At 38.4% G+C, this 20,582-nt stretch overlaps 1 protein-coding gene across 1 annotated transcript in view; it reads left to right on the forward strand.

Annotated features, from left to right (window-relative positions):
* The window catches only part of LOC107558006 (rho GTPase-activating protein 21-like), a 61,952-nt gene that overhangs the window by 30,128 nt on the left and 11,242 nt on the right, over nucleotides 1–20,582 (forward strand). The window contains exons 8-11 of the mRNA XM_016241607.1: nucleotides 13,630–15,226; nucleotides 19,761–19,907; nucleotides 20,039–20,135; nucleotides 20,228–20,264. Coding sequence (XP_016097093.1) covers nucleotides 13,630–15,226; nucleotides 19,761–19,907; nucleotides 20,039–20,135; nucleotides 20,228–20,264 — 1,878 coding nt within the window. The remainder of the gene's footprint in view (nucleotides 1–13,629; nucleotides 15,227–19,760; nucleotides 19,908–20,038; nucleotides 20,136–20,227; nucleotides 20,265–20,582) is intronic.

Below are 20,582 nucleotides of genomic sequence, written 5' to 3' on the forward strand. Positions count from 1 at the left end.
ATAATAAATGGAAAAACTGAACATGAAAACAGTATTTTCAAGTCAAGATGGTAAACAGATGATCTTTTTACCAAGTTCAAGGGGATACCCATATGTTTGTATTGTTTGGGAATCTGTATTTTATTTAAATCGCCATCACACCACTGCTCACAAATAACGGGGACGCCAGAGTTGCACTTGCCTCAAATTTCAAAGGTAAAATTCATAGTCAAAAAGCTTTTTGCCAAATGCATGACAGAAATGTTTGCACTGGACTATGTTCTTATTAGGGTTTCCGTGGGTCCTTAATACGGCTTCAGTTAAATTGCATGGCCTTAAATGTAAACAAACTCTTAAATGGTACAAAAAGTCTAAATTATAAGAGGTCTTTGGGGACGGAAAGACAAGAATTGCTATATGGATTAATATGAAATAATATTACCATATTATCCGGAAAATAAATCGCACCTGACCACTATGTCACTCCGAGTCAGAATTGAATTTTTGAGAGAAAATAAATAATGGAATTGGTCTATTTTTATAAATGTTAAAATTAACTTTTTATTATTAAATTGAGAAATAATGTAAAATATTAGTAAACATAAACATGTAATTCAGTTCCCCTCACTCCACAACAAATCCTTTACAGTGTACAGAACAGAACAGGAATGAGAAAATCTGAGAAATATAAGATCAAAGCAAACAAATTCTAGTGGCATTCATTATAAACTCAATTTATTATCAATGTCAGGCCTAATCAAATTTATTTAAAATGAAACTGAAACTGAAACTTTTGATGTTTGGGAAACATGCTATACAAATAAACTTGGGGCTTGTTTATTGGGCAAATAAACCTCTAAATGTCATGCTGCGCATCATTTCCATGTTCATCGTGAACAGGCAAATTGCATGTTGTTGTGCCTGGTTAGGACACAATGTTAGTGCTTCTTCAAATAAAACTGGTCAGAAGCTTCTGAATACATCATTCTAATGAGATCTCTGTATGCACTATATTTTGAGTTTGCATTCGGCAGCACTTGTTCTATTTGCCATGGAAATGAAGGTTCTGACCCATTTCAGAGGAAGGAGGCGGGTTGCTCTTGCTCCTCTGAGTGCTGCTTTATCTGGGACTGCTAACCAGGACACTGCAGCCTGTCCTTCTCCAGCGAGCCTCAAACTGCCGCACCATCACAGCTGCCCTCAATTACACTTCATCTGCCCTGCATTCTCTACGACACTTTCATTACAGACTGTTTTTCATGGGTGTAGTTGTTAATCAAGAACTTGTTTGGGATATATTTTAGTTCCTCTAAGTTGCTGGGAACTTTGGAACATGCTGTGCTTTGATAGAAAATGCTAAACTTGTGTGCATTTAGTTGATGCTCTAATACAGGGATGGGCAACTGGCAGCGGGCCGTGTACGCAGTGTCTTTTAGTACGGCCCGCTGGATCATATTAGACTCGGATGATACATTTTAAAACATCTGAAAAGCAAGTCACGTAAAGATTGCTTTCAGTTTATGATGTTAATACTATCTCCAACCAGGAGAGGTCGCTAGTTTCCAGCCGCTCCCCTATTAATTTCAGCGTAGTAGGACATGCACGCTAATGTAAACATTCATTAACATTAGCAAATAATAAATGGAAAAACTGAACATGAAAACAGTATTTTCAAGTCAAGATGGTAAACAGATGATCTTTTTACCAAGTTCAAGGGGATACCCATATGTTTGTATTGTTTGGGAATCTGTATTTTATTTAAATCGCCATCACACCACTGCTCACAAATAACGGGGACGCCAGAGTTGCACTTGCCTCAAATTTCAAAGGTAAAATTCATAGTCAAAAAGCTTTTTGCCAAATGCATGACAGAAATGTTTGCACTGGACTATGTTCTTATTAGGGTTTCCGTGGGTCCTTAATACGGCTTCAGTTAAATTGCATGGCCTTAAATGTAAACAAACTCTTAAATGGTACAAAAAGTCTAAATTATAAGAGGTCTTTGGGGACGGAAAGACAAGAATTGCTATATGGATTAATATGACGATTAAACTTCAAAAGGCTACGATTTCGCTGAATAAACTTGAGCGCTGCACGTCAGCTTTGTGTACTGCGGTTACCGGGGAAACCACTATATGCGCAGTTTCTAAAGTGAAACCTGGGGCAAGTTCAAGCTCAAACCGGTGTGCACCGTTTTGCTACGGTTTCTGGGTTGATCGACATGTTTCCTGGAAACGGTGTGCAAGGGGGTTTGAGATACGTTTTTTCTTGTTTGGTGGGTGTGTCAAAAACGTCAGCCCAATCAGCAGCAGCATGTATATAAACCATGCGGTATTAAAGAGACATCTCGCACAATGTAATTAACATCAAAATAAATTCACAAGAGCAAGTATATTGTTTGCACATGATTATTTACATTAAAGGCAAAATAACTGAAATAATAAGAGCACATGTATAGATCTGGAACTTCTTTAAGTTTGTCTAAATATCATTTAGTAATTGCAATGTCTTCTGGTCCATATCCTTTCCTTAGGAAGGTGTGCAAGACTCTGATTGATGTAACATAAAAATACTATACATATTTATATATTTTGCTATTGCATTGTGGAGTCACACTTTCATAAACTTTTCTATACTCTGATTATATAATGGTAAATATTACAATATCATAACACAACAACAGTGATCAGCAATAATGATAAGCCGAATACTCACAATAAAAATAATAAGGTTGTATAGATCATAACACAGTCTCGGAGGTAAGAAGTGGATTATCCTTCACCTGAAATGTTTGTCTTTTCTTCCTGAAATGCGAGGCAAATGTTGGATCACAATAATTAGGAACCACAGTTTCCACAAATCCCTTCACTCGATTGGGATGTTCTCTTTTATTCTGTACGGCGAGGGCAGTGACTGTAACATTGAGTGTATTTTGCAGTATTAAACACGTATTTATACCGATTTCATCAGGCTCCAAAAATTCTTCAAAAAGAACACAAAGAATGGCCTTCTCAGCTACCATAGTTGCAACTCTTGCGCCCAGGGCTGCGTTCAGCCCCGACAAAACGTTTTTTTTAAACTGAAATGGTGGTGTGTTGAACACACTGTTCTGATGACGCAAGAGTTGCAACTATGGCAGCTGAGAAGGCCATTCTTTGTGGGGTTTTTTTTTTAAGAATTTTCGGAGCCTGATGAAATCGGTATAAATGTGTAAAATACGTGTTAAATAGAAAAGATTATGAAAGTGTCGCTCCACAATACAATAGCAAAATATATCAAAATATGTATAGTATTTTTGTTACATTAAGGAAAGGATATGGACCAGAAGACATTGCGATTACTAAATGATATTTAGACAGACTTAAAGAAGTTCCAGATCTATACATGTGCTCTTATTATTTCCGTTATTTTGCCTTTAATGTAAATAAACATGTGCAAACAATATACTTGCTCTTGTGAATTTTTTTTTAATGTTAATTACATTGTGCGAGCTGTCTCTTTAATACCGAGTGGTTTATATACATGCTGCTGCTGAATGGGCTGACATTTTGACACACCCACTAAACAAGAGAAAACACATCTCAAACCCTGTTGCACATCGTTTCCAGGAAACATGTCGTTCAAACCGGAAACCGTAGCTAAACGTTGTGCACCGGTTTGAGCTTGAACTTGCCCCTGCTGGCAGAGAACGAATTTGCTTTTTCAATAAGCCCATCTGCTATTTTTGCTACATATTTTTAAAATGTGAACTAGTGGATCGACAAAAAGCTAATGCATTATAAAAATCTAAACAATTAAGACTCTAAGATATATTTATATGTTATTTAATGTAGTAATTAATTGATAATAATTGTTTAAATTAATTTAATAATTGATACTTTTGACTCATCCCTTTTCTTAAAAAATTGTTTAAAGGTGAAGTGCAGATCTTAAAAAGGTCTTTAAAGGTCTTAAATTTGATTTTAAAAATCCTGCAGATACCAGGTTATTTTATGGTACCATTTAGAATAACTATTTTTTTTAATTAAGCCCTTTTTAACTGTCCTTTTAGGTTGTTTTGAGAATGTTCTGTAGGCTACTAATAAAAAAAGGACCTGTGTATATTTATTTGTTGCAAATTGACAGACAATGCTGTTGAAATGTTTACATTGGTTTGTCGGGGTAATATTTCTGTCCACTGACAAGTTTTCCTTCTGAATTAGCATAACTGCACAAGTTTTATACTTAATAAAATCTTTAAAAACAAATGACATTAGTTATACTTTAATTTTCTTCAATATAAAGGAAATTGAGTAAGACGGTGTAAAAGGTGTGTGGACGTGGATTAGTAATCTGGCCCCTTGGTATAAAGGAGAAAAAATGCTGGCCCTCGTCACTATCAAAGTTGCCCATCCCTGCTCTAATATAATGAAGCTTTAGAGTTTGTGGAGGTGAAGAGCAGGATGTTCTCTGAGACAGGATGGAAGCTCTCGCTTCATGAAAGGCTGTTTGTGTTGAAGCAGCCGCTCAGCTGGTAGAGAGATGCCAGCTGGGGCCTGGCACATGAGCTCTCTCTCCCTCTCGCTCGCGCTCTCTCTCTCTCTCTCTCTCTCTCTCACAGAGCTCTGATACAGAACTGATGCGCAGTATATACAAATATATACAGGGCTCTACAGGGTCACCTTTAAATGCGACTGATTCTTATATTACAATTAGGGCTGGGTATCGTGCAAAAATAAATTTTTACCTAAAATACCTTGACTTCGATACCGGTTCCTGAACAGCTTGTTAATGTTCGAGATTCCAGCTGGGGCCTGGCACATGCGCTCTCTCTCCCTCTCGCTCGCTCGCTCTCTCTCTCTCTCTCTCTCTCTCTCACAGAGCTCTGATACAGAACTGCTGTGCAGTATATACAAATATATACAGGGCTCTACAGGGTCACCTTTAAATGTGACTGATTCTTATATTACAATTAGGGCTGGGTATCGTGCAAAAATAAATTTTTACCTAAAATACCTTGACTTCGATACCGGTTCCTGAACAGCTTGTTAATGTTCATACAAACTCAAAGACTCATCTCCTGAGCCACTGCACAAAGGAACAAAATGTAACCAAAATTTGGTACCGAACGATGAGACGTTTTTCGATACTCGATGGTATCGAGGCAATTCAGTCGGTGCCTAAAAAGTATCGAACTCTATATACCCAGCCCTAATTACAATTGGATAGGGATACACCGAAATGATACTGAGGTTAAAAAATACAAGCCAATAAAATAACCACACTTTTATTGAAAGTAACAAAATTGGACAGAAAATATATTTATATTAATATTTATATTATGCGAAACATTAAAGCATGTCAACATATTCTGTTACACCAAATACACCAAATAATAATCCTTAAAAAAAGCATCATGACCCCTTTAATATATTAAAAATTGACTCTGCTTTTTTTTAGTTAGAAGCACAAAGGTTTCTAAAAATGTAAGCATAGAACCTGATATAGATTTGAATGTAATAGTGATTTCAGAAAGAGTTTATCGAAGATTCTTGAAAGCTTTGTTTTGTTTTCCACAAGTTGTAAATGATTATAGAATTTGTGAAAACAAAAAAATATATTAAAAAAAAGAAGTTTTTAGGCCTTTTCACACTGAACATGAAAATTTGGCGCAAAGATGCTTCTGAACCGAAACAATAGATCCCTGTGGGGCTATTCACACTAGGCACGAGCATTCGCAGCATGAAAAAGCGAGTTTTTTATTTTTTCCGTCCCGTGTGTCGATTCATATCTCCTGCTAGAGAAACATTTTTCTGCACATGAAATATGAAAGCAAATAGACATGATTATGACGATATATTTTCTGTATGTGTTTTTTTATGCAGCTCATGGTATTTTTATTACTAAAAAGGATTTTTATGGCAAATGATAAGCAAGTGTAGCGTATCAGAAGTTATTACAAGCGCTCAATGGTTTAAAGTTGGTTTTAAGCAAAGATATTAATAATAATACATTTTCAAGTGTAGCTTGATGCTAATTGTATCTCTAATTGTATATTAAGATAATTAAGATTAATATCAGAGGAAAAATGCATTGTTGGTCGGCGCCACCTAGAGTGCAGGCGTGAATTAGCAGAAGGCGATCAATCGTTTCAAGCTCGGTATGAAAGTGCCGTTCTTCTGTGATTTGCCTCGCTATTTCGCATCGCGCTCGGTGTGAAACAGCCTTTTGGATGAATGATCCCTTTACACATTTTGAAACCCTTATTTTTGTGGTTAAAATGCATTTTGTTCAGGCTGTGCTCAGTGGAATATAATGGAAACATAGGACTCATCCAGGTTCCTTCGGATCACTGACTCTTGTTCTAACTAGTTTGTGTGAATAATCACCCAACATCGTGTTTCTCTGTTTTATTTTAAGTCTGTTCAGAGCTTTCTAATTCGGTCTGCAGTTTCGCTCAGCTCAGTGAGCACATGGAGTCCTGCACTCATTTGTTTGCCCTTTAGATTAACTTTTAATGCTTGCCATTTACTGTTGTAAGCATCGTTTGAACTCTCTTGCAGCAGGCAAAGGCATTGCTCAAAGCACCTCTGCTGTTTCATGTGCAGACTGTAGTGGAATAACAATGTTTATCTAGATTACTGAAGAAAAAACACCTATTTATGAAATGAGATGTTCTCATTATAATGTTCAAAGTTATTTGCTTATTGAGTATGAAATTAAAAAATATTGTACTTGTAAAATATAAAATGGCTTTTGTAAAAAATAAAAAAAAATAAAATGGCTTTTAGTTTTCAAGTTAAGATGCCATATATAGGGAGTTGAATTTAAAGTGACTAGTTGCTTTCAAATATTTAACTTGGTAAATTACTATAAAATTGCTAAATTGACTTTTCCGGGAAATGTACCACATGTGCTGTTCCCACAAGCACATTAAAACATCTGTTTACCATAAAAAAGTGGTGCCCTTATTATGCCTTTTCGAATATTACTTTTCATGCAGTGTGTCATGTAGCTGTATGTGAACATAAACTATCTGCAAAGTTGTGAAGCCGACAATGCATGATAAATAAAGTTATTGTCTATCAAAAAAAAAGGGCCGGCTCTCAGGAATTCGAATCTTATTCTGTTACGGCTCTACGTCACAAAGTAACACATTTGCATAATGTCTGCCCACGTTCTACGTCGCCAACTTACCCGCCCACAGACAGTACAATTTCCGTGTGGTTAACATCATGTCGAGAAGATGCTGTATCCTACACTGTGAGAGTAAATTTGTTTTATCACATCTTATAATTACCACAAACATGTTAACACTTGACACTTACCACTGAGAAACGTCCTGCTTCAGTCGTACTTGCGAATCAGTCTCTTATCGATCAGCCTCTTCAACCATTTCATCATCAGACTCTGGCTCGAATTGGTAAGGTGCAATCGATACCATCCTTTCTATGTATTGACAAGTCTCTAGGGCTGTCATTCCGTCATGCCAATGGGCGTTTTGTTTCCGACACGTGCTGTCAGGGCTCTATGCTTAATTTTCTTTTTAGAAGCACTTGTGCTCATAACTTAAAAAATGTAGGAGCACGTTCAAAATTTTAGGAGCACCTTCTAATCAATAATCCAAAATTTTATCAAAAAGTAGCCTTCCCATTACGAGGTGATATTTGACTCCTCTAACTTTATTAAAATGGTCATCTTTTGTAAAATTCTTTAAATTATATTTCATAAGCTTTTTAAAAATTGTAATTAAAACGACAGAATAAAAACAAGTAGAATAAGAAATGTAAGTTACCAATCAAATGAAATCAGTATTAACTAAATTAATTTGTAGAGGTGGCACAGAAGAACACAAAAGTGTTTTGGTGTACTTTCAGACATTTAATGAGGCTCAGAGGTGGCATGAGTGCAATTAAATCCATAAATTCATGATGAGATTGTTTTAAATATAACATTTTTAATATAGAAATATTAAATGATTTAAATAACTGAAAAAATGAAAATAAAACTGCCAGCAGGTGGCAGCAAGTCACTGATTTTTATCACTGAATCATTCATTCAATTGATTAATTCGAATGGCTGATTCATTCAGTGACTGTCTTTATGAATGGGTAATCATGAATCACTGACTCACTAGATTTGTTTAAAAAACCCCGTTCATTCATAAACAAAACACAGCTGTGTTTGAATGGAGATGCGCGGTGTCTTTGTTTTAAACTATTTTCGACGACGAAATCAAACAATAGTGTTATTGTCAGACAATGTAAGTCACAATATTAACTTCTTGTTTATTGAATTGTATTGTATTAAATAGAGGTCGACCAATGTATCGGTTTTGCAGATTAATCGGCACCGATAGTTTTTTTGGGTTGCGTCCGTTGCTGGAACGGCTGAGAAGGGTGTGTGTGATACCGGTGAGTTCTCCTAGACTCAGCGCTGCGCTTTTATTTTGATTAGATAATCATCAAGTGTTCAAGAATAGAAGAAGTTAAAGTGTGAGAGTATACATACAATATCCATATGTATATAATTTTAATGCTATGGCCTTTGTGTATATATTTAAAGATGTGCCTCTTTAAGCATGACTGTTGAAATGAAATGGTAACACTTTAAAATAAGAGTCCATTTGTAACATTAAGATTAATGAAAACTGTGTAATAAAAGTATTGTTCCTTGTTAGAGTGTGTTAATTTCAAAATTTTTATTAGTATTACTGCTACTACTACTACTACTAGTATGGTTCAGTATTGTTTTTTTAATAAAGCATTATTTTAGTTTTTGTTCAGTATCCATTTATTTATCGGTTAATTAATCTGTATCGGCCAGTGTAGTCCAACCTAGCTATCGGTATCGGCAAAATCCACTATCGGTTAATATAGAAATATTAAATGATTTAAATAACTGAAAAAATGAAAATAAAACTGCCAGCAGGTGGCAGCAAGTCACTGATTTTTATCACTGAATCATTCATTCAATTGATTAATTCGAATGGCTGATTCATTCAGTGACTGTCTTTATGAATGGGTAATCATGAATCACTGACTCACTAGATTTGTTTAAAAAACCCCGTTCATTCATAAACAAAACACAGCTGTGTTTGAATGGAGATGCGCGGTGTCTTTGTTTTAAACTATTTTCGACGACGAAATCAAACAATAGTGTTATTGTCAGACAATGTAAGTCACAATATTAACTTCTTGTTTATTGAATTGTATTGTATTAAATAGAGGTCGACCAATGTATCGGTTTTGCAGATTAATCGGCACCGATAGTTTTTTTGGGTTGCGTCCGTTGCTGGAACGGCTGAGAAGGGTGTGTGTGATACCGGTGAGTTCTCCTAGACTCAGCGCTGCGCTTTTATTTTGATTAGATAATCATCAAGTGTTCAAGAATAGAAGAAGTTAAAGTGTGAGAGTATACATACAATATCCATATGTATATAATTTTAATGCTATGGCCTTTGTGTATATATTTAAAGATGTGCCTCTTTAAGCATGACTGTTGAAATGAAATGGTAACACTTTAAAATAAGAGTCCATTTGTAACATTAAGATTAATGAAAACTGTGTAATAAAAGTATTGTTCCTTGTTAGAGTGTGTTAATTTCAAAATTTTTATTAGTATTACTGCTACTACTACTACTACTAGTATGGTTCAGTATTGTTTTTTTAATAAAGCATTATTTTAGTTTTTGTTCAGTATCCATTTATTTATCGGTTAATTAATCTGTATCGGCCAGTGTAGTCCAACCTAGCTATCGGTATCGGCAAAATCCACTATCGGTCGACCTCTAGTATTAAATCAGTATCACATTTACAAGCTCCCTTAAAAATCATTAAAAGCTGTCACTCATCTTAGTTCATCGCGATCTCACATTTATAATCAACAAAGCTCTCTACACTGCGCAATGAATCTCTTATTTACACCCTGTCTACACTTTGCTTATGAAAAGATTCATGAGATATGTCTGTGATACATTACTCAACGCTGCAAAAGCACTTAGAAACCTTTGAAGCTCCCCTGAGTGCAATCACAAGTATGATGATGATCGTGCGACTGAAATGGTTGCATTGTAGAGCCCTGGCTGTACGCGGTAGACCAATCCAGAGCCAATCTCTCTACAGCTCTGGACCAATCACAAAGGACTGCGACATCTGACCAATCACAGCAGTTAGGGCTCACCGAAAGGAGGGGTTTAGAGAGATTCTTTAAACTGCTTCGCACAAGTCGTTTACGAATCATTTAGAAATGAGGTAAACTTAAATCTATTTTTCTATTAACGTGTTTTTTTTACCTTGCATGCATGTAAACCTGTTTTAGGAGACTCCTAAAACAATATTAGCAACCTTAAAAATGGCATAATAGGGGCACTTTAAGATACCATTCACACGTCAGTGACAAATTACTAGTAAAATGTGATTTTAGTAATCAGAAATGACCTTTAAAATACTGCATTGTTTTCTTCATCCACCTAGATGAGGAGCGCATTAGTTTAACTATCTATCCAACTTGACAATCATTTTTTTTGTATTTTTTTACACCCTGTCTACACTTTGCTTATGAAAAGATTCATGAGATATGTCTGTGATACATTACTCAACGCTGCAAAAGCACTTAGAAACCTTTGAAGCTCCCCTGAGTGCAATCACAAGTATGATGATGATCGTGCGACTGAAATGGTTGCATTGTAGAGCCCTGGCTGTACGCGGTAGACCAATCCAGAGCCAATCTCTCTACAGCTCTGGACCAATCACAAAGGACTGCGACATCTGACCAATCACAGCAGTTAGGGCTCACCGAAAGGAGGGGTTTAGAGAGATTCTTTAAACTGCTTCGCACAAGTCGTTTACGAATCATTTAGAAATGAGGTAAACTTAAATCTATTTTTCTATTAACGTGTTTTTTTTACCTTGCATGCATGTAAACCTGTTTTAGGAGACTCCTAAAACAATATTAGCAACCTTAAAAATGGCATAATAGGGGCACTTTAAGATACCATTCACACGTCAGTGACAAATTACTAGTAAAATGTGATTTTAGTAATCAGAAATGACCTTTAAAATACTGCATTGTTTTCTTCATCCACCTAGATGAGGAGCGCATTAGTTTAACTATCTATCCAACTTGACAATCATTTTTTTTGTATTTCTGTGTGGCAGGCGTAAGGAACCACCCCCATCCATTTACTGCACTGCATCCGTTGTAGACATTATCACTGATCCTAAAGGGATTGGGAAAACACTTTAAACTGTTTGATGCATGTTTTTTTTTTTTAAAGGACTCTACTGCATACATTTAATAGCACTGTTTATTATTTTTTGCATAGTAACTTGAGTCTATTTAGTGAGCCAATTAAGATTTTTTTTGAAAGCCCAATTATATTGTCCCTTAATTTTCATAGTAATTTGAGCCTATTTAGTAAGTCAATTAAGAATTTTTGAAAGATAAAACTGATTTTGTCCCCAAATTTATATGACCATAATTCAACCTTTTTTTTTTACTATATTCTTATAACTGTAATTTGTGATTTTGCAGTGAAATGTGACCCGAACATGTATTTGACATTTTCAATCATTTTACTCCTCTCCTCATCACCACCCATATTATATTTCCATGCGGCGATTTTCTGCTGCACAGCTGTTGCCGTGATGGTGTTTTACTCTTGCGTGTAGCGATGTAGCAAGGCAGCGCTGTGGCCTGTCTAAACAGGGTTTTCAGCTGGTTGGAGGAATAATCCATCCGAGGTCTCTGGTGACATTAGTCACAGTAGCAGAGCTGATCTGAAGAGGTGTGAAAGGATGCTGCAGTGGTTTAAGGATTTCAGTGAGAGAAAGAGAGACAAGAAAAGGCAGGAAAGACGAGATTAGATCAGCTGGAGTCAGCTGACTGCTCTATGTTGTGGACTGTCTATCTGGCAGAGGCGCGAGTCGGCGAGAGAGAAAGTGGGGAAGGGAGGGCGGGATGCTGTACCATCTGAGCTGAATGTATAATCAAGCATCTGCCTCCGACATGTGAATGGTTACAGCTCTCCAGTGAGCGTGAGGGAGGGAGCAAATGAGTGGCTGTGTTAGCTGGGAGGGAGGGTGGGAGCTTGTGTGCGTGTGATCAGAGTAATCTGCCTGCGGATGGATAGAGAGGAGCGAGATGGAGAGCCGATCGCTACTACGCGAGGCAGGCGGCAGGCACCTCAGCCCCCTCCTTGACTTGGAGTGACAAGGACAAGCAGGTGGCATCGCTAACATGACAGTCTTCCCACAGCTCCCCACCACCTTCCCACAGTCCCTCCTTACTGGCAGCACTGCAGCTTCTGTGCATTTTTTGCGCTCTGTGCAGAGAATATTTACTGTGATAGTGGTTGTCAGTACCTGGACTTGATTCTTTTGGTTTTGACCACCTTTAATATACGCTTCTTTTTGACTTTCCCTCCCTTTCTCTCTGTTTTTTCCTCCGTGGGTTTATGATGTAATGGCTGCAGTTTTCACAGGAAATCACTAGTCTGGTAAGCAGATGAACAGTGCATGTCTATTGTAATGCTTTTTTTTATTTAGAAATGTCATGCATGTCATTGTATTACAGTTGGTTGTTGATTTCCTGTCCCTTGTCATTTTCAGATGACTGTCATGATGCTTCTGGTTATGTGTAGCATAGTACCGTGTAGCGTGTTGAACGTCTCGATCGCAGTAATGTAGATATTGTGTGACCGGTTTGATTTAGCTGTGTGGGTAGTTCTCAGCTATATCCAGCAGTCAAATTTACTGTGCCTCGCCCCTTTTTCCTCATTTCTCTCTTTTCCTATGATGAACTTTGGCCTGTGTAACAAGCTGGCTGTGGCATTTCATGAAAGTAGGGGCGAAGTTCCCTACTACTGATACCAGATTCGGTTTGTATAGTTATGCAAAAGGAATGTAACTGTATGATGGGTTGAAAGTCCACTTTACATGAATTGCTGTCATGTTTTGAAAGACACCAAATTGGAGGAAGACAAACAATATGGAGCCCAGTATTTGTTTTAAATCTGACATTCTCAAACTGAATTCCTGCGATAGTTGTTTACCTTAAATTGTGGATTTAAACATGATTACGAAGGTCAGAATCAGCGCCGTTTCTAATCAGGGCCATCATTCACCTCTGGCTTCAGTGTCGCTTCGGTCATGTGTGGTGACCCGAACGGTGGGTGACATCACTTTTTTGTTACTCTGAATTGCTATTTATTGTGATTATTTTGAGCTGCCTAGTGCTTCCTTTGGAGATGCATCTCGGTGAGTGAAATGGAGGCTGGTCTTGCTTTCCAGCACCATAATAAAATTGAAAGGGAATTACCTATTTGCTTCCAGCCGAGATCAGATCGCAGCTGTTTTTTACAGTCATACACAGCAGAAATGGTAATTAGAACTTTGTAGCCCTGTAGTTTAGAAGTCAAGTTAATTACTGTAGGTGTATTTTTGTTCTGAACTGTCAGCTTTAGATATTGTTATGAATATTATAGAATTCTCCAGCACTTGGTGCACCAGAGTACAGCTCACACTTCTGACCACCTGTCAAACTCCCACACGCAAATGTAATGCTGTCCTCCCACACAGGGATAACTATTTGTAGAAAATCATCATGAATTTCAAGTTTTCTCTGATACAGTGAATACTATTCCAATTTACCTGATTCTTTCTTCCACAGGCCTATTCCCAAGATGCCTACCTTAAGGGTCATGATGCATATAGTGGAAATGCACGCCATATACCGGAGCCACCCCCTACATGTTACCCTCGAGTAGACTGTAAGCCCCCGGTGATGGCCCAGGCCACTGAGACATCAGCCCCGGGGGTTGTACCATCTGATCTAGGATACCGTGTGGAGATACCAGTACCTCCCTCCCCTCCACCACCCATTCCAAAGACACAGACTGCAGTGTGTGTGTGCAATGAAAGTGTTCGGACGGTGGTGGTACCTCCTGATGTACACATGGGCCGTATGGTTCCGAGTCATAGGGTCGACTATGGTCTAGTAGGCCCAGATCCAATGCTGATCAGAGCCAGGCCTGGTACAGTGTCTGGTGGTCGCCCGCCATACCTCCACCCTCGCAAAGCTGACATGTTCCCTTCAGGTTACCATGGTGATCCTTATGCCATTCCACCTACACACTATGCGCCTGCTTCCTCCATTACCTCCCATGCTACCCACCAGAACATTGACTGGCGGACTTACCAGACATACCGTGAATATATTGATAATAAAGGTCTTCACACTCACAGTCGGACTATTCAAGAGCGTTTAGACAGCTTGCGAGCTGCATCCCAAAGTGTCCACATTGGCCCCCACTGTGGACCCCAACCTGGCTGGGGCAATAAGTTACGCCGCAGAAGCACATCTCATGACCGGGCTTACCAGGGCCCTTCTGTGCTTCCTCCACGCAGCACTTCGCAGGATAGGATGAGTGGGGCAGAGAGAGCAGCCCTCACCAGGGACTGGCCTCCTCGTAGTGTGTCCTCTGACGGCCTCATGCGTAAGCCACGTGTTCATTCGTCAGACTATGTGGAATATAGTGAGCTAGTTTCTCCTGCACCATGGGCTTCTGTGGATAGGCAGCTGTATGGTAGAGTAGACCAGAGGAGTCGTCCTAGTAGACAGTCTCTCCCACCTCGGGCGATCCTTTATCGTCCCCCAATAGGGTATGGTATGGTGGGTGTCAGGGGTGTTGCTGGCTCCCATATGCACAGCTCCAGAACAGACATCCCACCCACCGCTGGTTTTCCAGAGCGAACTCGCAATGGACTAAACCAGGCCAAAGAGCCTCCTTCCAAAGACCATAGTGGAACTGCTGTTGGAAATCGCATTTCTCATTCGTCATCGAACCAATCAAGAACTAGGGCTGAAACCAAGCAGAGCTCAGAAACTGGGAATGAAAATCCAGTCGGATATAGGTCAGCATCATACTCTGCTCCGCCTCCACAGAGGCCACAGTGTGGGGCATCAGCTCAGAGGACACACCCACGGGATGTCAAGGGCCTACCAGTAAACGGGTCCATGCCTGTGGAGGGTGTAGTTCTCCGAGAGAAGCCCCCAATAGGGAAGGGGACCCCACAACCTCTCCGCCATCACTCGTACATCCTTGCGGTGAATGACACGGATGGATCCGAGCCGGCAGGGGGTGTTGTCTGCTGGTTGCCCAATGATGCACGCCGGGAGATGCACATGCAGAGACTGGGGGAGCGGCTTGACTCCTCCTTCTGCTCCAGTAATCTGGACGAATCACTTGACTCCATTCCCTTCATCGGTAAGTGCACTCTTTGTAACCATAGCAACGCTAACCCGGCTACAAGCTTGCTCCAGCAGTAAGGATTGTTTTAGAGCTGCTGCAGATATTTTTGAACAGTAATTGCTTGTGTAGACAATAATGGTGATGTTTTTTGCAATTAATTTTTTGTCTGTACAATTTGGGCCATCAGTGATTTCCCGTATTAGTAATGCTCCAGTACCTTATGTGATATCAAACTGTGACCTTTCACTATCACAATTTCAAATCCCGACCCCATGTGTCCAGAAAGAGGATTATCATGGCCAAATCTTACTTTGTATTTTCTGTTGGATCAAACTCTCAAAGCTTGGAGAGTAGGAGTGACTTATGCAGAAGGTGCAAATCTAGGCCTGTGAGTGTGGCTGTTTGGAGTGACTGAAGGAGAGTGAGAGTGGCTGTGTGTGAGTCATGGTGTTGTTCAGGGAGGAGGTGGCCTTCTCTCATTCTCTTAATGCATGAGGATGGGTCTGGAATATTGAGTGATAGCTTAGCTGTGCTCTGTCACATTTTGTCTTTGATGCTTTGGTGTTTTTTGCACTAGCCTTCTGATATTAGGAATACACTGTAAGCTTCTTTCAGTGTTCGAGCCCAAAATCTCTGTTGCTTATCTTTCAGACTGATTATAATTATATGAATGTTTTTATGCATTTGGCTGTTTAGTCAAAATGATGGTTTGAACCGTATAAGCCATTTCAGACTAAAGACTAAATATTAGCTATTTTTAGCTATATCATCCAGATTTAGAAGTTGTGTTGGTCTAAACATTTATCAACACAATCATCATTTAGAATTACTGCTTTTATTTTATTAGAAGTGCTTTTATACTAGGGTCATTGACTCCAGTGGTTTCTGATGATTGTAAATCAATAACAATTAAGACTCTGAATAGATGTTGGGGTTCTCTTAGCTCTTTACTTTTTGGCATGCTCTAGATTTTTTCTTGGGTAACACATCTCCTCTTCTCTTTTTAGTTTTACTAGTTATGTGATGTGTATGTTTTGTGCAGATGACCACAATCCTAGCATTTCTGCTTCTGACTCTGCAAATCCCTTTGCTGTTTTAATGTTACTGTCATGCTCCCAGAATTTTCAGATAGCCTGGCAAGGGAGGGAAATCGTATACAACTGTGGAGTGATTGTTTGGTTTATCAGTGTATGAAAGAAATGCATGGTTGGACATGTAAGTATATGCAAGCGAGCACGATTGGTAGAGATTTATTTTAATTCATAAACAACAGATAAATGTTTTTAGCCGTGAAAGACATTAGTTATATTTACATTGTCCTAGGATTTGTATATGATGACCAAAGTATGCTATATTTTTGTCACATGACCTTGAGTGTCATTTTTGTGTTAACATATTGGGAATCAATATGGTTGTTTGTAATTGCATTTTGATTATATCATTTCCCGTACAAACTAATAGAGATATCAAAATAGAGATGTTATGAAATGTTATTCTAAAGATTAAAAGGGTGTAATTTTTTTCAGTGTTGAGATATTTTCTCCTTAATACGCACAGTTAGCTGAATGTCAATCCTTTGCAGGTTGACATCCTAAAGAGCTGTAAACACTATGGCTCTGTGGCATTTCAAAACATTGCTCAGCTTGTTTGAGCAGTCCAACATGTTATCTTGTCCCAAACCTCAGATTGTCCATTGTAAGTTGCTTTGGATAAATAATCTGCTGAAATGAATGTAGTAGAGGATAGTTGCCACCTATGTCGTGCAGCAAAACCCAGCCTATTATCCTCTAAAATTAAGCTAGGTTAGCGCTGATGACATTACAATTCTTGTGTCTTGGAGCGAGGCGATCTGTAGGCTACGCTAGAGCTCTTCAGCTAGGCCCGAAGAGGGTTTTGCACACCTTCCCCTTGGCCCTCTTTGAGACACTGGAGGATTCAGGAACTAGGACAGTTGCTTTAATTTTAGCTGCTCCAGCCCTCTGGCAGCACAGAACGGCTTTGTACTTCAACTTTTTTTGGCTAAGACCTGCAGAGGAGCTCAAAAGTTTTCAGCGCTCTCGAAAACAGGACATGTCAAATTGTAAGATAAATAAAACTGTCCTCATTCCTAGAAAAAGTTTATGCAGACTTCTTGCTTGCAATAGCCGATCTTCCACTGTCGGGCCGGTGTGAGCCAGTGCTTTAAATGGGCCGGACGGGGCTAATAGCCTCGGACCTGTAGCACCGAGGCCAAAATCACGCTGCGTTTCCACCGTTGGGCCAGAAGCTCCGTTGCACTTCACTAAAATCTGCCCTTTACACGCCTTAAATATTATCAAAATTTGAATTATATTCCAATTTAAAATGCATAATTTCAGTTAGGGTGAAGAAAAGCTCTTGGCTTCTCTTCTGAGGCCACAAGAGGGACTAATAGCCTCGGACCTGTAGCACCGAGGCCAAAATCACGCTGCGTTTCCACCGTTGGGCCAGAAGCTCCGTTGCACTTCACTAAAATCTGCCCTTTACACGCCTTAAATATTATCAAAATTTGAATTATATTCCCATTTAAAATGCATAATTTCAGTTAGGGTGAAGAAAAGCTCTTGGCTTCTCTTCTGAGGCCACAAGAGGGAGTATTGAGCAAAATATTACTAATGCACGTTTATTCAAAGCATAAGATAACATGACTATCTGTGAAAAAAGTGCATAATGTTTAAAATAATGTTTATAAACCATTTATAATTAATTAAGTTGCTTAAACAACTATAAACAAAACAGCATCATGTATGTAAGCATAGTTAGGGTTAGGGTTAGGTTAGAGTTAGGGTTAGGGTTAGGGTTACACAGCCTAATGCACGTTTATTCAAAGCATAAGATAACATGACTATCTGTGAAAAAAGTGCATAATGTTTAAAATAATGTTTATAAACCATTTATAATTAATTAAGTTGCTTAAACAACTATAAACAAAACAGCATCATGTATGTAAGCATAGTTAGGGTTAGGGTTAGGGTTAGGGTTACACAGCACATTTTTCATTTAAAAACATGAGATGCAGTGAGATGGGGGAAAAAAACCCCGCCATAAAGTCTCGAGATATGTTTTTTTTCCAAGTTAAACTTGCATTAATTTTACATGGCTTTCTAAACATGCGGCTCGTTTGTGTGAGATGTGAGTGCAACAGTAATAGATGTCCCTCTAGAAAATGCGCGAAATATGTGTTCTGTGTGAACGGCTTGGTTTCAGTTTTGATATAAACAAGATCTTCTCCGCATTGATGTTCTCTTTTTCCGCAATATTTTTAATGAACAATGCAGCAGCGCTGCAAAAACATTATAATGCAACGTCACTTACACAGTCATCGCATCTCGTGCGCCACTGCAACGTTTTTGCATTCGAATGTGGATTTTTATTTTAAATTAAACAAATATTCAAAATTCAAATTTTTGTTGACAGCCCTATTGCTCAGTGATATATTGAGAGTATTTTTAACAGTCTTTTGGAATGTTTATATTATCATACAAAATTGACAAAAAACATTTTTTGAAAAATGATTTTAAGGAACTGGCTTTTGTTAAAGGGATATAACAACAGATGAATAACCTTTAGGAAAACTCAGAATACATTTATTTATTTTAATTTAGGAAAAAAACAAACAAAATGAATCAGAACCATTCATCTCTTCCTCTTTACTATGAAATAAACATGAATGAACATCAGAAGGAATGCTGACAGAAACAGTACAACTTACTGAAAGGTATCACATCTCATGTAATCACTCAGTCAGTGTTTCAACCATGGAAAGACATCAATAAAACAGCTTGTAAGCATTGTCACGTAACATTACATTTACCACAGGAAAGTCATTCAGCCTCCGTAAACTCATTAGTCAGTTAGATTAAGAACTTTAGGTTTTGATTAATATTTGCACTGTACTGTATTACATATAATTGTTTTTACTTATGTCTTTATTATTTAATGTATGTTTCAGTAAATCTGTCATGATTTATTACAGCCACTGTTGAAATGTTTATATTTCAACTACAAATTGAAGAGAAATAAAAATTTGTATTGAAGTTTGTATAGAAACTGCCTCAAGCGCAGTGTAAATGTTTATGCATGTTTAATATTTAAGTGTTGATTTATTAATTCATTATTAAATTAACTTTATTTTCTGTTTCTTGATGAACTGCAAGAGCTTAATCTAGCACTTTATTTCGAAGTGCTGTTTTTATTCAGTCTATCAGCAAAGCCCTGGGTTTTGAAATTATTGTTTTGTAGAACAATACTGTATGATGCTCCTGAAATAAAACTCTGTTAAAACATTGTGACCAAATATTTGTATGTATACCATATATCAAGTTAGTATCAATTCAGGAGATAAGCCCTAAATTGATTCAGGAGTCCCAGCCCTTATAGCAAGGCATATTCGATGGGAACATGACTACATAGATGAAAGACATGTTTATCTTTTTTTATTTTCTTTACTTTATAGTAGCAGCATGTGTGAGCACACATGCCAAAGAGAATTGCGTTATTCACATTTACTGCTCCGTTCATATGTTTACAGATGAGCCAGCCAGCCCTAGTGTAGACCATGATGGCAGCCATATTCCTGCATCGGCTGTGATCTCTGGAGCTCAGGCTGTAATCTCTGACAGCCCTAGCCCTACCACCCCCAGCCCCCTCATGCGCCGGCAACTGTCTCATGACCAAGGTAAGCATGTCTGTACAGATTTCAGATTTTCTTTTAGCAATTATTGCCATCTGAGCGCACCACGTGAATGGATCAGTGAGCATTTTGTTGAGCTTGTTGCTGATGTTGTATTTTTGTCTACATGCATGCAGAGTCTCTCAGAAATGCCATTCTGGAATCGGGAACCAAAACGGAGCGCTCAAAATCATACGATGAAGGCCTGGACAACTACCGGGAGGAAGGCCGTGGGTAAGTGACGATTAAAAGCGTCGGATCATAATGTTGGATTACTGATACTATCATTGAGTGGTTTGACCTAACATAGTAATTAATTTCCACAGACGATCCAGCAAACCGAGTCTAAGGGTCTTCAAGAAGGTGAGAGACGCACATAAAAATCTCCCTCATAAAGAGCAGCTTTATTTAAACCAGAATGGTCATTCACTAATAATGCCAACAAAGTCTCTGTTCCAAAACCTTGTGAGATGCCTATGTTTGGAGTATTTTAAAGGGGTCATGAACTGCCTTTTTTCATCATTTTGTACTGTTCTCTGAGGTCCACTTATAATGCTGTCAAGATCTTTACATCAAAAAACATAACATTTTAGCAGTAATAGGCTATTTTCTGTCCTGTTTTGACCCCTTCATCCGAACGCTCTGTTTGAGTAGGCGTGGTGGATTGTCGGCTCGAAGTAA

The sequence above is a fragment of the Sinocyclocheilus grahami genome, unplaced genomic scaffold (assembly GCF_001515645.1).
Source record: "Sinocyclocheilus grahami isolate Dianchi unplaced genomic scaffold, SAMN03320097.WGS_v1.1 scaffold628.1, whole genome shotgun sequence".
Lineage (NCBI taxonomy): Eukaryota > Metazoa > Chordata > Actinopteri > Cypriniformes > Cyprinidae > Sinocyclocheilus > Sinocyclocheilus grahami.